The 25,287-nt window shown below is 34.3% G+C and overlaps 1 protein-coding gene across 10 annotated transcripts in view; it reads right to left on the reverse strand.

Moving 5' to 3' along the window:
• pnut (septin 7-like protein pnut) overlaps positions 1-25,287 on the reverse strand; it is a 394,868-nt gene that overhangs the window by 76,198 nt on the left and 293,383 nt on the right. For 9 of the 10 annotated variants that reach the window (XM_069817912.1, XM_069817908.1, XM_069817909.1 and 6 more), the window contains 3 exons: positions 17,610-17,799; positions 14,728-14,893; positions 10,599-10,640 (listed from right to left, as the gene is read on the reverse strand). In XM_069817912.1, coding sequence (XP_069674013.1) covers positions 10,599-10,640; positions 14,728-14,893; positions 17,610-17,799 — 398 coding nt within the window. The remainder of the gene's footprint in view (positions 1-10,598; positions 10,641-14,727; positions 14,894-17,609; positions 17,800-25,287) is intronic. The other variant, XM_069817906.1, reaches the window with a different exon arrangement.

Raw genomic sequence — 25,287 nt, forward strand, 5'->3', positions numbered from 1 at the left:
GCGATAGGGTGAAAACTTGCACTAAAACCAGGAGTAAGTGTAAGTTAAACCAACATAAATTGAATAGTTACATGATAGAAAATTAGTTATTAAATTGTATATTTATTGTGTATAATCACTATTTGTGCATATATCAATTTTAATTATTAAGTTTATGTACTTTTGAACTATTAATAAATAATACTAAATAAATGATTCTCCTCCGATGACTTATCTAGTGCTTTCCTTTCCAATTGATTTACTTGAAGGGTCTGAGTTCTCTTTCAACATTGCCAAACCATCTTGTAGTTTGTCTTCCTACTTTTCTTGCATTATAAAAAGGATCAATGAAAGTGACCGTTTTACATGGGTTCTTGTTATCAGTTATAATTAGATGCCCTAGCCATCTCAGTCTATTCGCTTTAATCATTTTTACTACATTAGACTCTTTATACAAGTTATAGATTTTGATATTGTATCTTAACTGCCAGTACTGTAGTTAGAAAAAAAAAATGAAGTGGAACTCACCTTACAGTCTATTTCAGAAAACCCCAGACTGCCTCTTATGTAATGTCTTTCATTGCTTTCACTTGCTTCCTATATGCTGTTTCATCTGCATTTCACTTTCTATCTCGCAACTACGATTGTACATGAAGCTGTGGATTGAACTTTTGAAGTGGAGGGCTAACATTGCTTATGAATACCACTCCACTTGTCTAGGAGACTAAGAGAGCATTTCTCGTCTTTGATGTTACTTTCTTTATTGTCCTGAATGACCTTTCGCACTCTGATGTTGAAACTGGCAGAGTGTCGATTGTTTGTTTTAAAATTTTCAGTTAATGTTGAAAGTTTCACAGTCAATAAACTCACGGAAAGCAGTTATGAAGAGTCACTTTTCTGGCAAAAAAAAAATATCACAGAGTCTGCTCACACTTTTATCAACTCCAGTGATATCAGTCTCAGGAGGCTAGGAGGCTACCATATTCAGGTAATTTGCAAGTAAATTCATTTGTTCAGTATTGGTTTGGTTCTTTGAAGAAACATTTGAAGCTTGGCTTACATTTTCACATAATAATCTCACCCTTAGATTTTCAGCTGAGCTCTGAAGAACTGGCCTGCATACCACTGAATTGTACAGAAAAAAAAAAGTTGGACTACTTACATCTCACTTCAACTTTTTCTAACAAAGTGTGTTTCTATTAAACGAACGCCTACAGTAAATTGAAATTTTCTCGAATATGGTACTGAACCTGATAAAAAAAATAGAAACAATCATTTTAACGATAAATATCTTCATCATCCAAACAAATACAAGGCCCAAGGCCTTTTACAGTCTCAGTGAGTCATTCTCGGTCTACCTTTTTTTGGACGGCCTAAAGATCTTTTCCCTTGCGGACGGTATTGAATCATGGCTTTTGGAATCCATTCATTGAACATGGTTTCGTCACTGCAGCTGGTACTTGTTTATAAACAGTGAGACTGGTTGCAATTGAAGTTCTTGCATGATATCCTCACTTCTTTTGCGGTCCAAGCGACTATATCCTAGTGTTGCTCTCATAAATTTCATTTCACAGGCCGTTATTCTGCTGATATCTGATATCCGTACTTCTCATTGTCCATGCTTCACTTCCGTAACACAGTATAGGTCTAGCTAAGGTTTTATAATATAAACATATTCTTGTGTATCGCTGTACTATGGAATTTTGTTAATTATTCCCATTGTTTTATTATATTTGCAAATTTTAAGAAGTTACATCTGTTTCATTGACAATAATAAATATTTAGCTAGAATTTAAAGGTTATATATTTTCTCATTTATCAGTAGTCTTTCTGTATTTTTCTTATTTAAAGTCTAAATTTCTATTATGTACACGAGGCCTGGTATAATTAGTGTTTTATATAGTTTGCATTTGTTTTTTATACTAAGAACACAGAAGTGAAGGTTTTTTTTTTTAACAAGTAACTTTTATTTGCCATGTTTAATCTAGAGTTTATTTCTGTTATGTTATCATTTGTGATTACGGATGCAAGATATTTAAATTCTATAACACATTCTAATTCATAATTTCTTATCGTAAGACAATCTTTTCTTGGTTGTGCATTGGCATCTTGTACATACTTCATTTTAATTCCAGAAAGCCCACTACGTATTTCCTTGCTCATCACAAATCTCAAAGGATCTGTCTGGGATTGAAACCATGTCCATTTCGGCAATAAGTCTATCAGTATCGCAACCAGGTAGCATGGTTTTTGAATTATTATGTAACGACGTTGTATCAAATATGAGGTTACTTAGTGCCAGTGGAATTGGTGAGATCGAGAATTCGCCATGGTTTACCTGACATTTCCCTCACAGTTCGGGAAACCTCGAGAGAAAAGAAACACTATGAGGAAATCAACCAAGCGGGATTTGAACCTAAGTGCAAGCACAGCCTCGGATCAAGAGATCAGAAGCTGATCTTGCTGAACTGTGCTGGTGACAGGTGTCACTGTTTGTCCTTTAAAGATTTTTTTTTTTCATTTAAATCTTTCTTAGAAACAAAATCATTTTTGTAATCGAGAAATGTATTTCAGTTAACCTTTCATAAACTATTTTATTGAAACGTTGTTTCTTTTACATTACAAAAACAGCAAAAGAATTCGTTGCTGGGAAGAACAGTTCTTTTTAATGTTTATCTTTTTCTCCTATGGAAGAAATACACACCATAACCTCTCCTCTAACTGAATATGCTCTGAAATTAACAGTTGACTAAGCTGCAGATGAAAGTTTGTGTGTTTATCTGTGCATTCACGTGCATATGATGTACTTAAATCAAAGTCCTATCCAAAAAAGTTCTTAGTAACTTTCTAATAAAAAATTAACAATCTAAAAAGGGAATGCTATTTGCCTATTTATGTCAGGACTAACATAAGGTATGTTCTGAAAATAAGAAGGCCTACCATCTACAATATAGGTCACCTGTGCACCTGGCAATAACAGGGTCATGCTGTCAATTACTTCCACTCAAGAAGAAGTAGCCATAGTAATTTGTTTCTGATCAAGGTGTAATTCGCTACAATGTAGTAATAATGTTTGAAGAAATAATGGTCTGCCCACCAGTTTCGAAATATCAAGGTTTTTAAACTAAAAAATTATTCGTCCAAACAAAATTCACAATCGAAAGTTGAAGTTTATACACAGAATGTGACGAATGTTGATAAAGTGGAGTTTAATGAAGGAAGGAGGAACATTCATAAAGAGGAGTGTAGTGGCTTCTCATTCCTAATTAATTCAGGTTTTCTGCAGAAAGCTCATGAGCAAATTTGTTTGAATAGACAAGATAAAATTTCTGAAATGTCACTTCAATTTCCTGATATGTTGGAGACATGGCTAATACGACAGCTAAGAAACAGAGATCTAATGGTTGATGTGTGGCTACAGCATGATGGAATATTTTCCAGGTCGCTGGATTGGCCATGGTTCACTGACATCACCAACAACCATACCATGGCCACCATACAGTTCTGATCTTACCACCCCGGACAACTTCCCATGTGGTATCATCAAGAGACAAGTGGCAGCACACCACTATGTAAATAATGAGCTATAAAAAGCTGTGGAAGCTAGTATTTTTGTTACCATTACCCATCGAATCCTATGAAAAATATCAGAGTGGACATAAAGGAGCATGTTTCGAACATCATGGTGAACATATTGATCAACTTGATGTGTAAAGTAAGTAACTGTAACTACAACTGAAATATTGTCGCACTTTTGTGTAGAGATATGGACATTTCTCGCTCACACTGTGGTGGGCGAATTTCATTTATATTTAACAAATACAAGCCAATTTATTCAGAAATTATGCATTTGGGCTATAATAACTCTTACTAAAACTGTGTATTTATTTGAAAAGAATAACATAAAATCTTCTAAAATTTATTTACCATATTGAACCGAATCTAGTACAACCTCGAATATAATACAACCCCTAGTTTTCGGATTTTTTAAATTTTATTTATTTATTTATTTATTTTAGGAAAATAAAAATATTACACTATATAGCCTACAATATACACATTAAAAATGTTATAAAATGAAAGAAAACTAATAAACTGCACCTTTATCTCTAATTTCTAAGATTTTAGCACCACACACTTCTGTTTTATTAAAGTAAAAGTTAAGTTTAGGCCTAGAAATAACAAAAATAATTTGAAGGAGAAAGAAACAACATTAAAAAGTAAAAGCGGTAGTACCATAATTTCTTTCAAATCCTTCATTACTACCCAATGCAGTATCTCATTGGTGGTTAGATTGCAATCATTGACTAAATACGTAAATAGAGCGCACTGCATCTTTGTACAGTCATCTATAATTATTTATAGACTTCTGTTTTCGTATTTTAGATGAATTTACTAAACCTACAAACAAACGAACACATTAAAATAAATTTAACCTATGTATAAGAGAGAGTACAGTAATATTACGGTACCGGTACAGTAACAAAAATGGGGAATAGGGTAGATCAGATTGAACACATGATCTTGACATAGCAGCAGACTGACAGTCTGTCAGTCAGTATAAGTAGACTTCTTTCACACTTGAAATGGCTTAGGTCTCAATTATAATAAGAGTCCTGTTTTCACAGTGCTGTTTTTATGCAAAAAACATTGTATTAGTGTGTGGATATAAAGGGAAAAATTGAGACTGTGTCAGGTGTAGTTCCTTGGTAGCTCAGTCAGTAGAACGTTAGCGCACTAAGCCAAAGGCTCCGGGATCGATACCCGGCCCCAGAACAATTTTTCCCTTGGAATTACATCTGCTGTGTTGAAATGTCTCTGGGTTCCTTGTGCATCTGTTGACGCAGAAAGGTTTTTCTCAATGTATAATTTAAATGTTAGTGACCGTAGGCACAGAATGAAAGAAAACAATATTGCCACTTCTAATATGCTTCCATTCCACAAATAGAAACAGCAGATGTTACATAATACAAATAATGTTTTTTTTTTTCCTCAGTGTTACAAATTTGTGTTTAATTTTAATATGTAGAATAAATTGTTGCATGAAACCTTTTTTTTATCATTATTTTGACGCCTATTACGTAATAAAGGGTTATTTTTTTCATGTAAAAATCGCTTTTCAATTTATATGAAATGATTGTGATTATCTTACAACTAATTAGCGATAAAACGCGAAATATAATAACGATTTTTTTTCGAAATTAATACGAAATTCTGTGGTCTCTAGTGCATGATGTAAGTTACTTGTTGTAGTTGATAAAGTGTCGTAAAATAACCAATAAAAAAAGTGTTACTTGTCGACTGCAACGTGAAGCAAGTAAACAGCGAACTACCAAGGCACAATAGTTTAACAAGGTACAACCCACGCTGCCTTCCATTGTACACAGCAGAAGGACTCTAGAACACAGTTAACCTGAAACCACTTGCCTCTCTCTCCCGTTGGGCAGTAAGTTTCGCTCCTTGCTTATAACACAACAATCCTTTAGAATAACTCCACTCTACTGTTTCAGGTCATGCACCTTAATGATCAAGATAGGATTTCCAAAATGATACCTTGCTGGAAAATAATCAAGTGACGTAATGAGAATTCAAGTCTGACTTATGGTAATAAAAAAAATTCTATACCTAAATAAGGGGACTCTAAGCAAACTGTATATCTGGCATGAATTGAATCTCTATGATCTGCAAACGTAGGCTAGTATTTCATTTGTAAAAAAAGTAAGAAACAAAGTAGGCATATGATGGTAATACAATGAGTTGAGAGGTTTCTATGTACCTTTGCATTATAGTCACATAAATGTATACATAAAAGTTGGATCTGGGATGTTGATCAGCTGTCTTATACAAAAGGAAACATTTTCTTGGTAGTAGTATTTGCAAGTTGTTATATCTGCAAATTACGTATGTACTCTATAAGAAATTCAAAAGTTTCTTTAAATAATTAATAACGACAATTTGAAGTAAGAATTGCAGAAACATGAAATAACACAAATTGAACAGTTAGTAGAAAATGTTCGATAGCTTTCCTGTAGTCGAAAATATTTGTAGAGTGCTCTCTCAAAGTCTATTTTGTTGAAAGGTTGGTTAACAAGAAAACAAATTTGAAGTTAAACAGGATTATAGCCCAGAGACACTTGGAATAAGTATAAAAATAATTGCAAATTTGGAATTCACTCTATTAATATGCAACAAAGATATGCTATTCTCACATAATAGTGTTCCCATATGTCCCGTAAAAAATGGGAACAATTTCTTTTTTTGCTACTATGTCCCATTGTTCCAAAAATGGCCTTCAGTACTGTGTCCCATTGTCCTAAAAGAGGCCTTTTGGACATTTCTTTAACCCATATTTGAAAATTAGTGACTGAAGAAACAAAACTGTGAATATCAACTGTCATTTTATTATAAATATCAGTCTCTGCCACTGCTGGGGACATTGAAATTCGCTATATTGGCAACATTGGAGATCACACTGAATGTATACAATGTTCTTAAAACAGTTCATACTATGAAGCAAACTGCTACCAGATTAAACATTGTTGAATTTCATTTTTTTGATGACATCATAATCCTGAAAAATGTTCTGAATTCCAAAGAAGAAAGTCAATTTTATTCAAGAAAATTCTTAAATCAAAACATCTGTTCAAAAGTGTTAATGAAGGGAACCCCAAATTTAAAAAGTGATTGAGTATCCCTGGTACAAATGCAAATGATGTTTTGATATCAAATACTTGGCTCTGGCAATAAAGCAATTAGCTCTCTTGCTCTCCAGTATTTCTCTGTGATGGATTCAGCAGGTAGTGCTTCACAGGTTTCAAGATGTTCTTCAGCCATTTCTTCTTCTTTGTTGCACAGGGGACAATTTGGATTTGTATAGATACTTTATTTGTTTAGATGTTTTGCTAAATAATCATGTTCCGTAATTAGTCTAAATTTTGCTACTGCCATTTTACGGGATGTTTGTGGAATGATTTCTGGTTTATTGATTAAAATATTTCCTTTTTTTATCCTTAGCTTGTGTGTAAATTCTGTATATTTGCTTTTATATTCATTTTTAATTAGTCTTTCTTTAGATATGAAAGGTAAATTCTTAGTTTTACTTGGAATTAATTTGGAGCTTTTTTTTTGCAAGGGGATCAGCAGTTTCGTTGCCAGCAATTCCACAATGTGCAGGTATACATTGCAAGTGGACTTTTTTCTGTAACTTGTGAAGTTGTTGCATCATTTTCTGACATTCCTGAATTTGGATTGACATAATTTTATTCGTTAAGTGCATAGATTGCTGTCTTAGAATCTGTGAGTAAGCAAATGTTGAAAGATTGTTCTCCAGCATGAACTCCTTATTGTGGAATAATTTTTCAGTGAGAATTATGTTGCATGCTTCAGAAAAGTACTGTAGGTGAACCTATTTTATAAGAAATACATTTTCAATTCATTTTGTTCAATTTATTTATTCAATAATAGTATTTAATTTGATTTAATTGTATTGTTTTAATCCGTTTAAAGACAACGTCGATAAGCATGATGGGAAATATACACCTGAGCTTACTTTTTAAATCAGTGCTGTGTCCCGTATTTTTTTCTTATGATTCTGGGAACTCTACTCATGTATAGTAGTCAGTGGAGCAGCTCTTCAGAGGCTTTTGAGGCTTAGCCTACCCAAAAAATTTGAGTTATTATTCCTAGTAACACTAGGCCTATAAGTTCGTAATAACGATATATTGTAACACTTGGTTGCACTCCAATCCTTCCATATATTGGGTGGTATTAATAAAAACGAATATCTTACTTTGCTCATCTTCCTCATGAGCAAAACGAGCTTGCTCTTTCTGTGAGGAAGCTCTGAAATGTCATATTAATAAAAACTATCGGAGCTTGCTTCACTTCATGTGGGAGTTCGTATCAGTAGAGTTGAGGTCAGTCCAGCCACAACAAGCAATACTGCCATGTGTATTTCGATCGAAAGAATTAGTGATTGAGTTATGAGTGACACAAAGGAAGATGTTGAGGAAAAGGGGGAAAGATTTATCTTCGTTTATGGACATCATTGAGAATTTTCTAGTTATATTTCAGAAGTCAATGTTACTAGAATCAAGGCAAAAGAAATCTGCCGAATTTGCAGATATTACAGAGAAGTATGCAAAAGGGTGTGGGTGCCAATAAACATGGTACAATTAATTAAAAAAGTGTCCAATATGAAAACCAGACTTAAAAAAGAAAGGAAACATAAAGTCCATAAAGATGAATGACTGATAAACGAAGTTGTATGAACTGATGGAGGAGGAAATCAATTCTGTTATAATAGGCTAAAAGGTAAACAAAAATAAGAATAGTTTAATAATATCAATATTAACTAATAAAAATATGGCAATTATCACATTCCCTTTCAGTTACTATTTCCGTTTAGAATTTTCATATATTTTTTTTTCTGTTTACTTGTAAAATAGTGTAGGCTACTTAAACTGTGAGAGTCTTACTATTAGTCTTATATTTTTCTCTACAGAAGCCAAATATGGACATTAAACGAGGTGGCTAAATCCAGAGTAACTTACTTACTTACAAATGGCTTTTAAGGAACCCGCAGGTTCATTGCCACTCTCACATAAGCCCTCCATTGATCCCTATCATAAGAAAGATTAATACAGTCCCTACCATCATATTCCACCGCCCTCAAATCAATTTTAATATTATTCTCCCAACTATGTCTCGGCCTCCCCAAAGGTCTTTTTCCCTTTGGCCTCCCAACTAACACTCTATATGCATTTCTGGATTCACCTATACATGCTACATGCTCTGGCCATCTCAAACGTCTGGATTTAATGTTCCTAATTATGTCAGGTGAATAATTGAGTGCAGTTTTGCGGTGCGTAACTTTCTCCATTCTCAAAAAAAAAAAATCCACTGTAACAGTACACTTAATTATATACCAATATGCTAGGATTCAAATACAAACATACCATAAAGAAATACGAACTTCTAGGACGATAAATTAATACACTTTCATAACAAGTCATAAGGCGTAACTCTCTGACAGAATTATTATAATTATTATTATTATTAACAAGTTTTCTGTAAGATGTAATAGGGACCTCAGCGGTGGCTGCTGGTCAGACATTCAGCCTATCATGTAGGTGGTCCGGGTTCGTAATTGAAAAATCCATAGTGACACTTGTGGCGGACAAGTTTGCAGTTGGGTTTTTCTCGGGGTTCTTCCATTTCCCCTGATTAGAAATTTATATCATTCCGTCAACATTTCTCCATTCAGTCCTTATTCTATAGCATTCTCCTGCCTGCTCGAAACCTGGATACATAGTGAACCTTAGAGTAGTGAGCCAGTGTGGGTTTGGGAATGTGCCTAGCTTGAGAGTTAGTGCAACAGATCTTGATAGGTCGCAGTGCTGGGTCATAGTGCCCCTCTCCAGAAATTCCATTTTATTCCAATGCATAATGCTTAACTGATAATTTCATGTAAGTTACATTTGTGTGTAAGTTGTAAATAAAGAGGAATTATCGACATTCCGCATGTTACCAGCTGTCTTTTGATAGTAGTTTTCAGAGAGTCTTGCACGCTTTTTCTTATAATGCTCTCTGTGTTTCTTTAATGCCATCAATTGTTCCAAAAGCACTAGCCTTTGCAAATCTGTTAAGGAAATATTTAAATGCACTGCCTCTGGTTTAGTTTGTGACACCTAAGAAATAGTCGGTTAAACAATCCACATTTTCTTCATTAAATCAGTACAACGTTTTGTTATCTCTCGACAGTGAATCTCTGTGCTTCTTACACAACTTTTGAGGCCACTGAATATCCATGAAACTCAGCCATTTCAGTAAAACAGCTTCACTCCACAAGCTCAGATTTTCTGAAGCAAATGATTCAGAGCAAGAAGCAAAACTCCATTTTATTAATAAGTATATTCGATATTATTAAAACAATCTTTGTTTAAAATGAGCTGCGTTTATTATGAGGGAATTTTTTTTTTTTTTTAATTTTAACGTGAAAAATTGGGGTGCGTTCATGAGGGGGCACCATTAGGCAGGTAAATACAGTATTTCAATACTATGTCCATTTTAAAAAACACTGTTGAATTCAGACTAATAATATAAACATGTCTACTACTACCTGGTGTCATTAGAAATTATCCCCCCCCCCCCCCCGCCAAAAAGACTTACCATCACTGAGCCACAAGATAACTTTTTCCCACATAATTTCAACCACCTCTCTTCACTCAGCCTAGGACAACTATCTTCGAGTATGAAGCCAAGAAGCCAGAAAACACTCTTGAAAAGGATGGGATGATAAAGGAATAGGGAATCTTGAGAGAAACTGAAAGCTGATAAAAGTGACATGTAGCTTGTGTATCCAGTGCAATAACGTGATTTCATGTCTACCTCCAGTGTGGGTTCTTCCAATATCCTTCCACTCTGCCTGGCACAATTCAACTTCTTGTACCTTTTATTCACACATGACAAATAATAATAAAAAAAGAAATGGCCATGGCATACAAAAATGGTCTTTCTTTCATTTCAGAAACACAAAAAGCCTACATCTAACTGTACAGTAACAATACTGACTTAGCAAACAAGGAATAATGTTTCCGATGTGGAGTGAGACAACTTACCATACTGTCATGAAAGTGTTCATCATTCCTTGAGGGCAAACACTGTACAACAAGGAGGAAAACATTAGATCGAGGAGGCAACGGTTTCTTTTTTGAGAGAATGGAGACTAGCCAAAACAACAACCATTTTTGCATGCACACGCCTAACAAGTCATCCAGCGAATCACTTGGTCAGTTTCTTTCAACTGTCCTTGATCTATTCTCAAATCGCCATTGGCAATGTTAACTATATTAAAAACATGGTGAGAAAAAACTGAGGCACAATATGCAGGACGCGACGTCTAACAAACAAACCAAATGCAAATGATTTGCACATTTCACCAGTTTAGGCTGAAGATGCTATAATAAGAAGACAACATCTGACTACAGAATGATTGCTGTTATGTACAATTTCAACATACATACCACGTTATAACATGCTTAAATATACATTAACTTTAAGGTTATGTCAGTTACAAATGGTTACAACCCAAGAACAGATAGCAAGTAATACAGAACCTCAATCATCATGCCATCATTATAGCTGCTAATGTATATCTGAGATGTATACATGGAAATATTTCCTAACACTGCCAGATATGTTCTTAAAGTAGGCAAAATAATAATCGTCAAACCATGTTCATAATTATTAGCATCTTATTGCTTAACATCACCAGCAGGGTTGGCATGGAACTGTAAGAATAATCAAGGCAATAGAATATATGAAAAAAACAAATGATCACATCCACCATCTACAATAATCAAGAACACAAAATCGATATCATCATCATCATCATCATCATCATCGTCGTCGTCAAATAGCTGGGCTGAATAAAATAGAAGGAGAAGGTATGACTGAACGAATCTTTGGCATAAGTCAATTAGAGGTAGGTCTTCTAACTCTATAGCCTAACAACTTAAAACACTGTAAAATACCCCAACTTCTGACCTCTTCTCTCTTTCCCTCTCCCCACGTACTTCAGGCACCAATTCCTGTAAGTACCTGACTGTGAAAGATGTTTGTAGATATCACAGCCAATAATAACATATTTTTCATTTCTGCCTTGACTGTCAGCCACGAAGATTCCATAACAATAGCACTGCAGGCAAATAGTCAACCCCTAATATTTTCTCCCAACAGACCTGACAATCTGTAAGTGGACCTGTTGGTACAATATGCTCGCAACTTCAATGTTGCTGATAGCGATTTCATTCTAGCTGAATTATGTTTGTGTCCTTGTGTTATATAGAAGTTATTTACTGTATAAGCTGCAGCAAATTGGGCAACACTGTGGTTCTATCTCTCCCTCCCTTTCTTTCTCTTTCACTTTCTTAATAATTTTATTAGTGTTTGAGCTACGGTTTTACTTAAATTTGTCAGAAGAAACTTTAGAGAGGGTAATCCGTAATTAAACCTAGCCCTCGAGAGTGGAATTAATGAAAGAAACATTATCATCATCATTACCACTACCAAAAAAAAAAACCATATAAGATTGGTTATCTTACATTAAAGCAAGATGGTTTACAGATAAAATTTTCACACAGCCATTCCGTAAAAACTGATTTATTTACTTCGACAAAATAGGAAAAACTTAACAGCCATCCCATTACATATTAAAAAGAAGATCTCAAAGAAAAGACGGCAGAAAATACAGACATTATTCCTGTCAAGTTTTATACATGTTGCTACAAAACGCAAGACATAATAGCCTAAGCTATGTTCTTTTTTTTAGTGTATGTTGCAACTGAAGTGCAATATTTTACATAAATTAATATTGCTGATGAATGAGGTTCTGTAATACTGTATTTTATATAAACAACTGACAAAGCAATCTCAACAAACTAACAACTGGGGAGATTAATCAATAGCAAATTTATTACTGAGAGAAGTATTTATATTGACAATGAAAACTATTGATACAATTCTACAACATAAGATAACTGTACAACGTAACAATGTTTATGACATTTATCACATTTGCAGGCTAGTTAAATTAGATCATGGAAACGAACTTCATCACAAATTTCTGAAGGAAGGAAAAATACAACAGGCTAATTACAAGCTATAGTCTGACAAAACTGCAATTGTCATTAAGAACTTTAATTCTGCAAATGAAGTATTAACCATAATCATCATCGTCAATAGTTCAAGCTAAAAAAAAGTTTTGACGTCAACAATTTCAATACTTTCTTCTAGCATTAATGAAGATCTGGATTAAGATAATCTTTTACAGCGCCGAACTTTTACTCAATTTCCCAGTATTTTTGCTATATATTGGAATTCAAGAGAACAAAAGGCAATATCATGAACTGTGCAATATTAGATACCAACCTAATATAATATATTACATTCTTTAGGTTTGTAATTAAAAACGAGTTTGTGAAACTGTTTGATTTCATGTTGAACATATGACTTTTATCTTAAAATAAAATTATTCGTAGTTGTCAAATATGTCATATAGAATGTTCATTAGCATGGCTTTTTTCCGATCCCTAACCTGTTTTTTTTATATATTTTTTTTTTATTTCCTATTAGAAGAAATTTGCTGTTTTAACAAGATATTGTATGTTATACTTTGCACCTGAACACCAGAGTGGTCACTTAAAAACAAATACACACATTAATATGTAACATAATTTTGAAAGATTGGCATTTGTCAAGATGAGTCCAAGGATATGTCAAAGGATTATCCGACATTTTCCTGATAGAGAAAATTCCGTAACTTTTTTTTAAAACCACTTGGATAATCTATAAAACGAAAAAGCACACTTAAAAACACGATGTGAATACTGTGGTTGCTATAATCTCATCCGTCCACCCCAAATAAGTCTTATTTTTATACCATAATTTTTCAAAATGAGACAGATTCCAACACTGTCTTGGATGCTGTAACACACAGCCCTGCAGTATATATTGACTACACCCCAACTCTGGCTACTAGCAACAGACATCTATAATGAACACTGATCAAAATACCCCTCATTTCTTATGAAAAACAAAAACTGAATACACTACAGTGGACTTATGTTGTCAGCAAACAGCTGGATACATTAAGAACATTGATTGATTGGATGCTGTGACGTCAATTTTTCAGCACTACTAACATATGCAGAGGGTATGCTATAATATGAATAAGCATTTTATATTTGATCAAGGGGAAAAACTCGTCTTTTACCAGTATATTACCAAAGTATTTTTCTCAGATGCTGCCACCACTGCTATTTTGTCCTAGAAGTAGATTTTGAAAGTCATGTCAAGACAAGATGGCAGTCTGTAAATCTGATTCAAACTTTATTGTGATTGTTGGTGGTAAAGTTAATGAAGAAAGGTTCTTTCTTTAATCTTATAAATAATGTTATAAGTGATTTTTGTGTTGTAAAGGTAAGAGGTGTAGGCTAAGAGTGTTGGTAAGTCGTGGTACATTATCATAGCCGTTCAAAATGGCATTCCCAAGCTCGTCATTTAATAAAATAAAAACCAAGCAGAAACCAACTAGGTTATCAGTTCAAACAGGATTCGAACCTATTCCTGAGTACAGCCTTCGTTTATGAGTTTCACTCGACAACTTCTAAAGCTGATGGTCAGTAGGGAGTTAGGATAAGTTAATTTGGTTTAGTTGGATCTCAATTATTTATTCATATATAATTACGGTACATCTGAATAAACCATCCACATGCTAACGTCCTTTGAAGGAATGGCTGCCTTTTCCTATTTTCTGCTGCCAGAATTTGTTAAATAAAGAACTATCTGGAATGCATCAGCACACAGCTTGCAAATCATCACCTCACAGAATCTGTTGTTTAATTTAATACTAAAAATAAATAGTTCCTGAAACTTAATATAAAAGACATGCTAATGATCTCTGCACTATGTCATTCAGTAATCTATCTGATCATGAGACTACTTTAACAGCAAGAATAAGCTGCATCTTAATTGTTTTCATGCCTTTCCTTCTCCTGCTAGAAAGTATCTGTGACTCAGAGACTTATAACAATATTGGTACCATAACAATGTAAAATTTTATTTGAATATCCTATTTCCATACTCTGAATAAAGTTAACATAGTTGCTATTTCCATGCCTTAAAATGTGATAAAAGTCTGGCAATGAACAATAATCGAAAGATATGAATAAATAACACATCACTTACTTATTGGATATGCGTGTTGGTTTTCCATCCGTCCCCAGGCCCGCCAACTTGCGACATCTGTAGTTCTCGTAGTGCACGTTGTTGGTAACATCCTTGAGGTCCTGCAGGTGTGTACGTATCAGCATATTGCGTAACGCAATAAAGTCACAGTGTTCCAGATTCTCCACTATACACAAAAAATTACAACACATTAATTTATCAGTCTTCACTTCTTATATGTATTAATTTTATTAACTTCAGATGGCACTAAATAGTGAGTTACTTGCTACGTCCATTTAAGAAATAGAGTCGAAATAGGGTCACTCTAGTGTCTGTTCGGTGAAATGTGGACATCAGCAATGGATATAGTACTAATTTGTACTTGCTGGTAACTTTATATTTGTGATAGTTATTCTTCACATGCCAGTAAAGCTCATACTTACATGGTCAGGCCTATTCGTAATATAGACAGTTAAATACTATACATTCTTTGATTTCTTACTATGAATTAGGATTTATTCTGTGCAGTACACAATTCTCAAGAAAGTGTACATGATAACACTATCTATACTAGTTTCCATGTTTTAAAGTGACGAAACAGGAAGCAGTTCTACAAGCGAGGGGCGAGTGCTTTTACAGAGTTGTCACATTGAGTGAGAACATAATATTTCACTAGAGTTTATAATGCAAAAATTCATCTGCTAGGAATAGACTGGCAATACAAAGCCAACCAAGCACAGTGTGATATTCTCTGTGTTCGGTGGGACAACGTTGCCAAACTTTGAAATTACCCCCAAACTAAATTCAGCATGTTTTGCTATTAGATCTATGCAAGAGATAGTAAATATAAATACCTTAAAAACAATATACTTTGCATACTTCCACTCGTAATGAGTTTTGGAATAATATTCTGGGGAAATTCAACAGATAATAATAGAATTCGTACTACATAAAAGAGTAATATTAGAATAATAGTAGGTGCCTAGGGAATTGTATAGGACCATTTAAAAAAAAAAAAACTACAAATAATGCCATGGCTTGTCAGTATATTTTTTCATTAATAAACTTTCTCGTATGTAATCGTGAAAACTTTGTAACTAATTCAATAGTTCACAGCATAAATACGCGTAAAAAATGTCTTTCATACTCCATTGGCAAGTCTATTGTGCTATCAAAAAGGAATGGATTAATGGCAGTAAAAATTTTTAATAGTCTCCCTTATAGATATACAAAATCAAATTCAAAAACATAAGATTATTTAGGGCCAAATTAAAGAAGTACCTAATTTCTCATCCCTTCATTCTATAGGTGAACTTATGACATTCAACATGAATATGTCTGTCTTGTATTAAATATTGATACTAAACCTTAGTGTTGTGTTAGTATTGTAAAACTCTTCTATATATATTTCAACTAGACTGTGACTTTATACTACTATTAAGAATTTTTTTGACATGTTCCTATTCTAGCTGTAAAGCGATGTACAAATACCATGGAATATTATAATAAAAGAAATAAAAAAACTTAGGATGTCAGACCACGTGTGTTATATCTAATTGTTTTCGTGTGTTATATCATTGTCACTGTGAGTGTAAAAGTGTTAATAACACGTGACTGAAAGAAGCCTGGGATCTCCTGAGTGCTACAGCATGAAAAGGAAGCTAAGAATATTTAAAATTGGGGGGGGGGGGGGATTATCTACGGGACAACCGAGCCTCTAATGACAGTAACATGTTGTCACTTTCTTTTTAGTCACTTCATAAGGTGGAAACTAGTATAGTGCAATGTCTTCATAACAGTATTAAGGTTAGTAGTAATAACAGTAGGTAGTATTGTCCAATTGAGCTATTCATTCATTGTCTGTGTGATAAATACCTCTCTACTCCTTTGCCAATTCAGACAATTTTGTTCACATCACTCTTCCATCCTTCATAGGGTGACCATACGTCCTCTTTTGTCCGGACATGTCCTCCTTTTTAGGCCTTTGTCCGAGGTTCAGGCGGATTTTTAAAAAATCAAGAAATGTCTTCCTTTTCATAACGTATATGCCTGATATTTTGAAATTATCTGATTTGACGCTCTTTTTTTTCAGGTAATTTGCGTGTAGGTGGCAGCAGCATAGATGGAATATACTCTTTGCCAACGATCATAACTCTATTTGCTTGCAAAGTAATATTAAATTCACATTTTGTGTGGTCTTTTTATGTATTTTGATAATAATTATAGTTCCCTTGGCTTTCGTGTAGTTAACTGTAAAATCATTTTATATTATTAAGTTTTATCATAATTATACTGTAATAAAATAGATATTGACATAATTTTAAGTATAATATAGGCCTAAGCCTAAATGTAAATGGATATTTTCTGTCCTCTTTAATAATTATAGTTCCCTTGACTTTCATATGTAGCTAACTGTGAAATCATTTTTTTAAGAAAATAGATATTGACGTAATTTATAGTATAGCATAGGCCTAGTCCTAAATCTAAGTACATGGTTTCTGTCTTCTTTTTTCGAACAATGTCCTCCTTTTTGAAGCTTTGTGTCCTCTTTTCTATCGATGTGAATCTGGTCACTCTAATCCTTCAAAAGACTGTGAGTTAGCGTAGTCAGGTAAGCATATCGTAAGCAAGCTAAAAATAGAGGGGAGGAGTAGATAATGATACATTTTCCTTAATTCTAGTAGTTCTCCATAATTCACACCTTAAAAAGTAGTGCAGTATACCGTCTTCTCCAGGAGAGCATCATAAAACCCATATAATGAATATTCTACAGAATAAGTAATCATTGAAGTACATGGAGTAGGCACCAATGCCTGAGTATGGCACAATAAAACAAACAAGATATACAGGACCATCAGCAACAACCTACATTTTCAACTTCCATAGATTTTATTGCTGCTCACCTTCTGCTACACCCCATGGATACTTCCTTCCACGTATCTTTTTGCCGTCCACCTCTATGACTGTGTTGGAGCCAACAACTGCAAATGGCACACGATCTCTTAGAACCTTATGCAGCTTTGTTTCCTCTTCATCTTCTGTGTCGGGGAATTCGTAAATTTTTATCTTGTGCTGTGAGATTTCATTCAATATCTGCACAATAAAACAAACATATTGTCAGTCTCATCACTTCATATCGATATACCAAAATCGTAAAGGAAAAGATAGTGGACAATCAGTGGTGGCTACTCAGGTGAAGTGTCACTTAACTTATTTATAAATAACATGTATAATAATTTTATCTCGTATTCATCAATAATTTCAATTATTATTGGTCCAGTATTCATATATATATATATTTTTTAAGTTGATATGAACAGCATTTAGCTACACGTCACACTACAGTAAAACTCCGTTTTAACATTCTCATATTTAAGGAATAATGTGATAAGTTCCAGCCAAATTACCATAGGAGTAATGTAATTAATTTCAGCATTTAAGGAAACCAGTTTAAGGAAAATCCCGCTTTTAAGGAATACATTTCAAGTGAATTTTGTGATAATGAAGCCCGAAATATCCAATCAACTTCCAATAATCACTAGTACTAGCATATTCAATAGCACATTTCAATTGATAGTAATGTGGCGACACACAACAGCAGTATTTTTTTCAGTTCTTTATGGTCTTGCTTTGCGTTGCTTTCACAGAGTGGTTGCTTTGCTTGCTTTGCTCTCACGAGTTGTGTGGATCCTGTTTCCTAGTTTCTTTTTTTTTTTTTATTAGTTTATGCTATTTATGCATTGTTATAATGGCGATTAAATGGAAGAAATTAATTATCAGACAGAAAGTGAAAATAATAAGTGATGTCGAGATTAATCTTCAAATAACATTATCATATATGACAAAAAGGTATTGTTTTGCCAACTACTTCATTATGGACAATAATGAAGAAGAAAGAAGAAATTTTCAATGCTGAGTTTCAGTGTGATTTGAAGCGTTAGAAAATATTATAATGAAATGTATTAAATAACTGTAATATTTAGTATATAGCAAACATATCACAGTTATTTTAGCCTTTCCTTCCCATTTTATGCAAACCCTTTTTTAAGGGTACTGGGACATGACAACTGCCTATTTTAGCTCTTGAACTTGCAAATAACATATAGGCCTTACTGAAGCATTCCTATGTCACAGGTTTACGAAATTTATACCATGCATTAAACAATGCTTATAGTATCTTTTGATGAAAAATTAAATCATTTATCCCCAACAGAATATCTATAGAGTGCCCTCAAATACGGTAATTAGAAAATAAATTATTATGCATGTTTCACCAGTTAGGTTCACATATATTGAAATCTCCTTTAATTTTGAATTTTTAAAACTTCAATGATGAAGTTTAAAATCTCCTTTAATTTTGAATTTTTAAAACTTCAATGATGAAGTTTAAAAGCAAACCACTCCATTCATTTTAAAGAGCTAATTAATATGTATCTGTCACAAAAATTTCAAGACTATCTTCATTAGTTTATGAGATAAGTGTACCTAAGTTTTGAAAAATCAAGGTTACGGGAAATTCTATTACTATAAGGATTCTTCAATGCATGGTATATATTTCGTAAACCTGTAACATTGGAATGCTTCAGAACAGCCTATATGTAATTTGCAAGTTCAAGAGCTAAAATAGGCAGTCATCATGTCCCAGTGTCCTTAAGGGGGGGAGGGGGGGGAAGAAAAAAAAAAGTAATCCGTCAGAGATTCGTTAAAAAGGGGTTCTACTGTATTTGGGTTCCATTCTCTTCCAACACTTGGTTTCCATGGTAATGTGATGACATGCAATGAAGAAGGTTTATGTCTGTGGTGGAGGGTTGTGCCAGGAGTAACCAGTTTGCAAATCTAACGTTACTACTACTGTTGAAGAGCAGTGCAATTTTACAATACTACACGACTTGAAAAAATATCCTAATTTCTTCTGTCCGAGCAGCCATCTATGCAACAGTAAATTAGCCCACTCCACATTATTTTATCAGGAATAAACCCTATGTACACTGTGTCTGTAAAGTTCCAATACCATTATAATTAATCATTGCTCAGAAATTACATGACATAAAACAATATGGGTTTTTGCAACTTTTGCAACATGTTCTACATCTCTTAAAGTTTTGTTTTCATTCTTTTTGGAAATTTTAATTAAACGATAATGACGACACTCAAGGCCGGATTTAGGTACAGTGTCGCCCCTAGCCAGTGCTAAAATTTGCTGTCCCCAACTCCCACAAAAAGTTTATAAGCAGCTATTATACAGGTTATGTTTAGTTTAAATTAGTTTTAAATGAAATGTTACAATATTCAGGAAACAATAAATTACTGGAATCAAAATACATTCATCTTACTTGTGAATTATAAAGATTTCCTTCGCTTTTTCTTCATAGAGAAAGCATTGATGATGTCATCAAAGTCCATGTGACGAAGCACATCAAACTCAATGCAAAGAATCTTAGATTTTCAAACTTATTCATTGTTGAAACAAAATTTATTTGTGAAAGCCAGGCTGTAGTTTATTTTTAAGCATTGGTTTAAAAAATAAAATTATGTTTTATTTAACGATGCTCGCAACTACAGAGATTATATCAGCGTCACCGGTGTGCCGGAATTTTGTCCCATAGGAGTTCTTTTACATGCCAGTAATTCTGCTAACATAAGAACACTTAAATGCCATAGACCTGAGACGGAATCAAACCCGCAACCTCGGGCACAGAAGGCCAGCACTATACCGACTGCGCCACCCAAGGCGACAGCATTGGTTTTGTTGGTGATATAATTATTACGAGTATTCCTGACTTCGATAAGAAGTATAAAGTAAATTGAAAAATGAACTCCAACTCTTTGCAGAATAAATCTTTCATATCGAATTATATACTGTAGTGCACATGTGGGAAAGTGATTAAATAGTATTTATTGTTCGCGGTATATTGGAAATGTAACTGAGAATTGTGGTTACTATTCATAGCGATAAATAATAAACACACATCCAATTTGATTTTCAATAATGCAACAAGCAGTTAAATTTAAGCAGTTTCATAGTATAATAACATGATACCCGTATTACAATATAATTATGCAGTTCTATGCTTTCCTTTTACTCTCGCCACGACCGCGACAATGCGACTTCCTGACTTCCACAAGGTTTTCAAGAACAAACTTCAGTAAAGATTTACCAAGTGTTTTAAAAATAAATTTCACTGTAAAATGAAAATGGAAGAAAAAGAAAGAGAGAGAGAGAGAGAATGCCGCCCCCCTGGAACTTCTTAGGTTGCCTAGGCCTAAATCCGGCACTGACGACACCAGTGGAGAAGGCCCAATGTGTGTGATGGTATGCTGAGTGTAAATCACCAATAACCGTTCAGTCACAATTCCGCTGGCAATATTAAAGAAATCCTCCATCCAAATCCACTGTAATGAGATGGGTCACGAACTTTCAGCAGAATGGTAATGTTAAGAACCTGCCACGGAGTGGACAACCAGTTTTGACTCAACAAACTGTCAACAATGTGCAAGTTGCATTTCAACATAGCCCTCAGAAGTCGATCCATCATGCTTCACAGAAACTGCATATACCCAAATGAACCATCCATAAGGTCCTCCATAAATGACTACATCTTCAAGCCTATAAAATGCAAATTATCCATGCTTTGGAGCCAAATTACCATCCTCTGTGCTTTAAATTTGCTGCTTCCATGCAGAACACAATCGAAGAAGACAATGAACACCTACACAGGATGATGTTTTCAGATGAAATCACTTTCTTTGTGTCTAGACATGTTAAATGCCATTACGTTTGGAAATGGGGTTTTGAAATTCCTTGCATCACTGAGAACATGTTTGTGGTAATTCAGAAGTGAACGTTTGGTGTGCTCTTACACACGATAGAATAATCAGTCTCTTTTGCTTTGCTGAGAAGAAGATTACAGGAACAAGTTACTACAACATGAGAATACCTGGAGTTGCAGCCAGCCATAGTGTTCCAACAAGATGGAGCATCTGCATACTGGTCTAATGTTAGTGACCTTTGGGATAAACTTTTCTCTGGGGAATGGATTAGCCATGATGGACCAATCACTTGGCCACTGCGCTTTTCTGATATCACCCCATTGGATGTTTTCCTTTGGGGGTACATCAAGGATCGTATCTATGAAACCAGTGTTTCTGATCTTGTCACACTTCGCAGACGGATAGTTGAAGTTGTGCAAACAATGATGTTATGCTGCAATGCATATGGATAGAGATGGAATATCGTCTAGACAGCCTGAGGACGAGAGGGGCACATGTGGAAGTGCTCTGAATGAAAACAAAACTTTGAGAGATTTAGAACATGTTGCAAAAAACTGTACTGCTCTGTGTCATGTGGTTTCTGAGCAGTGATTAATTATAATGGTACTGGAACTTTGTGGTCATTGTGTACTTTCGCAAAAGTTGGAAAGCTATTTTTCCTCGAAAAGTAACACTAACGGTATTTAGGCCGTGTCTCAAAGCTACATTTTCCGCTGAAGTGAACTACACAGTGGACTAAAAAGCCGGATGTGACGTCAGAAGTCTTGATCCAAAGCTATAATACCTACTAAACGAAAATGCTTGCTTGGGCAGTGTCTCAAAGCTCAAGTCTATACTACACACTAGTGACCAGCAACTAGGTGACTTGTAAACTACACACTAGGGAGCTTTGGAAATGTATGCTTGAAACACGGCCTTCTTTACAGACTATTTTTCTAAAAACCATGACATCACATTGCAGCACGTTGCAGTGTCCTAATGCAGTTTCATTACGAGTTAAGTGGAAAAGATAAAGACTTCATATATTACAATAACGTTTAAAACATTGTACAGAAGGTACTAACAATGTCAGTGTTCAAAGTTAACGTGTTATTCTACATTATATTTATATTATTTCACTTCCAAAGCATTTTCAGATTTCAGATTTCTGATGAGGTATCCATGTTTGTTTAGTGAACAAGTCAACAATCAAGCAAGCATTTTCGTTGACTAGCTACTACGGACTTGATTGCTATGCACTACGTAGCTTTGGATCATAACTTCTGACGTCACATCCGGCGATTTAGTCAACAATCTAGTTCACTTCAGCTGAAATGTAGCTTTGAGACACAGCCTTGATTGATGACTTGTTCACTAAACAAACGTGGATACCTCATCAGCAATAACTGGGGTTATGGTATCTGAAGTCGTTTTGGAAGAGAAATAATGTAGGCCCTAAATATAATGTACCGTATAATAACACGTTAACTTTGAACACTGACAATGTTAATACCTTCTTTACGATGTTTTAAACATCACTGTAATATATTAGGTCCTTATCTTTTCCACGTAACTCGTAATGAAACTGCATAAGGACATTGCCTTCTTAATTCAGTGCTGCACTGTGATATCACGATTCTTAAAAAAATAGTCTGTGAAGAAGACCATGATTCAAACATTTATGTCCAAAGCTCGCTAGTGTGTAGTTTACAAGTCACCTAGCTGCTAGTCACTAGTGTGTAGTACGGACTTGAGCTTTGAGAGACAGCCTTATGGTACTTAAAAAAAATCTAGGTGTAATCATAACGAAAATTGCGCTTAAATTTTTTTTCTGGGGAGCGGGGGGAAGGGGGGGGGGAAATAGTAATATTACAAAAACAAATATAGCTATGAGAATATGATAAAGGGCGAAAGAAAGACTGTTTAATTTCTTTCAAAATGAGCTAGAATTTGTTTTTCTGCGATGGATAGAACCACAGTTACGGTCATTTAAATTTTATGGTGCGCTCCAACCTAGACTTTTCACAAGGAACTACAAAAATCTGTAACTCCGAAAATATAGCCGCAATTTCGTAAATAAAAAATATGGGTCTAATGAATTCCCTCATAGAATCTACAAAAAATATTTCTACAGAATCTGAAGGGTTGTGATTAAATTAGTGTTTTTTTAATTGGTTATTTAACGACGTTGTATCAACTACGATATTATTTAGCGTCGATGAAATTGGTGATAGCGTGATGGTATTTGGCGAGATGAGGCCGAGCATTTGCCACAGATTACCTAACATTTGCCTTACGGTGGGGAAAACCTCGGAAAAAACTCAACCAGGTAATAAGCCCGAGCGGGAATCGAACCCGCACCCGAGAGCAACTCTACACCGGTGGCTAAACTCAGTGTTTCACTTGAATTTCAATGCCTCAGATGTGTTTCATTAGTTTTACTGCCAAAATGTATGTTGCATGTTTCGCAGATGGTCTCCTTTCACACTGTTGCGTAGTTTAAAAATGGTATGTAGATTGCTGTTCGTTAAGTAGAATTCTGTAAATATATATTTTTGTGAAAATTTAAAACAAGCTTCTTTTTTGAAGAGGAGGAGGTAATTAGGCCTTAATGCCGTAATTCCTATATATTGCACAACGAGGGAACAAAAAATTACATCATTCATCACGTCCAATGAAGAAGAACGAAAGTTGCAACATTACAGACGCCTATTTAACACTGATAATATCCTTAATGGTGTTTGTGATGGGAACCACGGCCCATTACTGCACTCATAAAAAAACAAAAATGTAATAAAAGGCTGTCCCCTCCCTTATCAAGCTATTAACGCTTGCGTAAATTCTATTATTTTAATGGTAACCGAAATGCTTAAAGAGTGATAATTGAAGATAATTTCTCCTGACTGTTCATCTGTAAAGTTTTATTTCCAGTCCCAATGTTCATGTAACAAGAGTTCTATAACAATCATGACTATTCTGAACAGATTCCCATCTCACCTACTTTGATAGATAATACTTCATGAAGAGCAGCGGTGACTAAATCGGGTGTCGTGATTACATCGTGTAATCACAGACATTTAAAAGGGTACAAGGAGTTTCCTGTACATTGCTATGTGTTTCATTCATGTACTGAAGACAAGCAATGACGGTATCATGTCGCTCTACAAACTCTGTCTCTACAAGCAGTGAGAGGTGGTTTCGTAAAGAATGAGAATGAGAACTTCTTTGTTGTTCTGTCGGACAAAATGTAATACCAGTATGTTTACTTTGCTCAACAGTTCAATTAGAAGTATATAGAAACATTAATTTCCACGCTGAATAATGTATTATTATTATTATTATTATTATTATTATTATTATTATTATTATTATTATTATTATTATTACTGACCACTAAGTATGTGTTTCTATAATTCTTCTGTGCGTGCATGAATATTGATATTTTTAGATCTCCCTAGAAGGATAAAATTATTAAGTTTTATTTCAATTTTAATCTTCTTAATCTTTAGATGAGGGTAAATATTTAATAATAATACTGTAGAAAACTGATTCAATAGTATGCGCCAACGAACTGTTAAATGCTAGAAATTGACATGTCTTAAATCTTAGCCAGGAAGAGAAAGATGAGATAAATAAATGTAAGGAAGTCAGCTACCTAATGGGGTTTGAAATATCTCGTGCTCTAAAGCCTTTTAATAGAACAGAATTTCTCAAAAGAGTAATGATTACAATAGCTTAAATAACTTGTCCATAAGAAGTTTTTAATTAAAAAAAAACTACGAATTTCTCGACCAAGTATCAAGAGACGAATTTAGAAAATCCCTGATTATA

Source organism: Periplaneta americana, chromosome 2 (genome assembly GCF_040183065.1).
Source record: "Periplaneta americana isolate PAMFEO1 chromosome 2, P.americana_PAMFEO1_priV1, whole genome shotgun sequence".
Lineage (NCBI taxonomy): Eukaryota > Metazoa > Arthropoda > Insecta > Blattodea > Blattidae > Periplaneta > Periplaneta americana.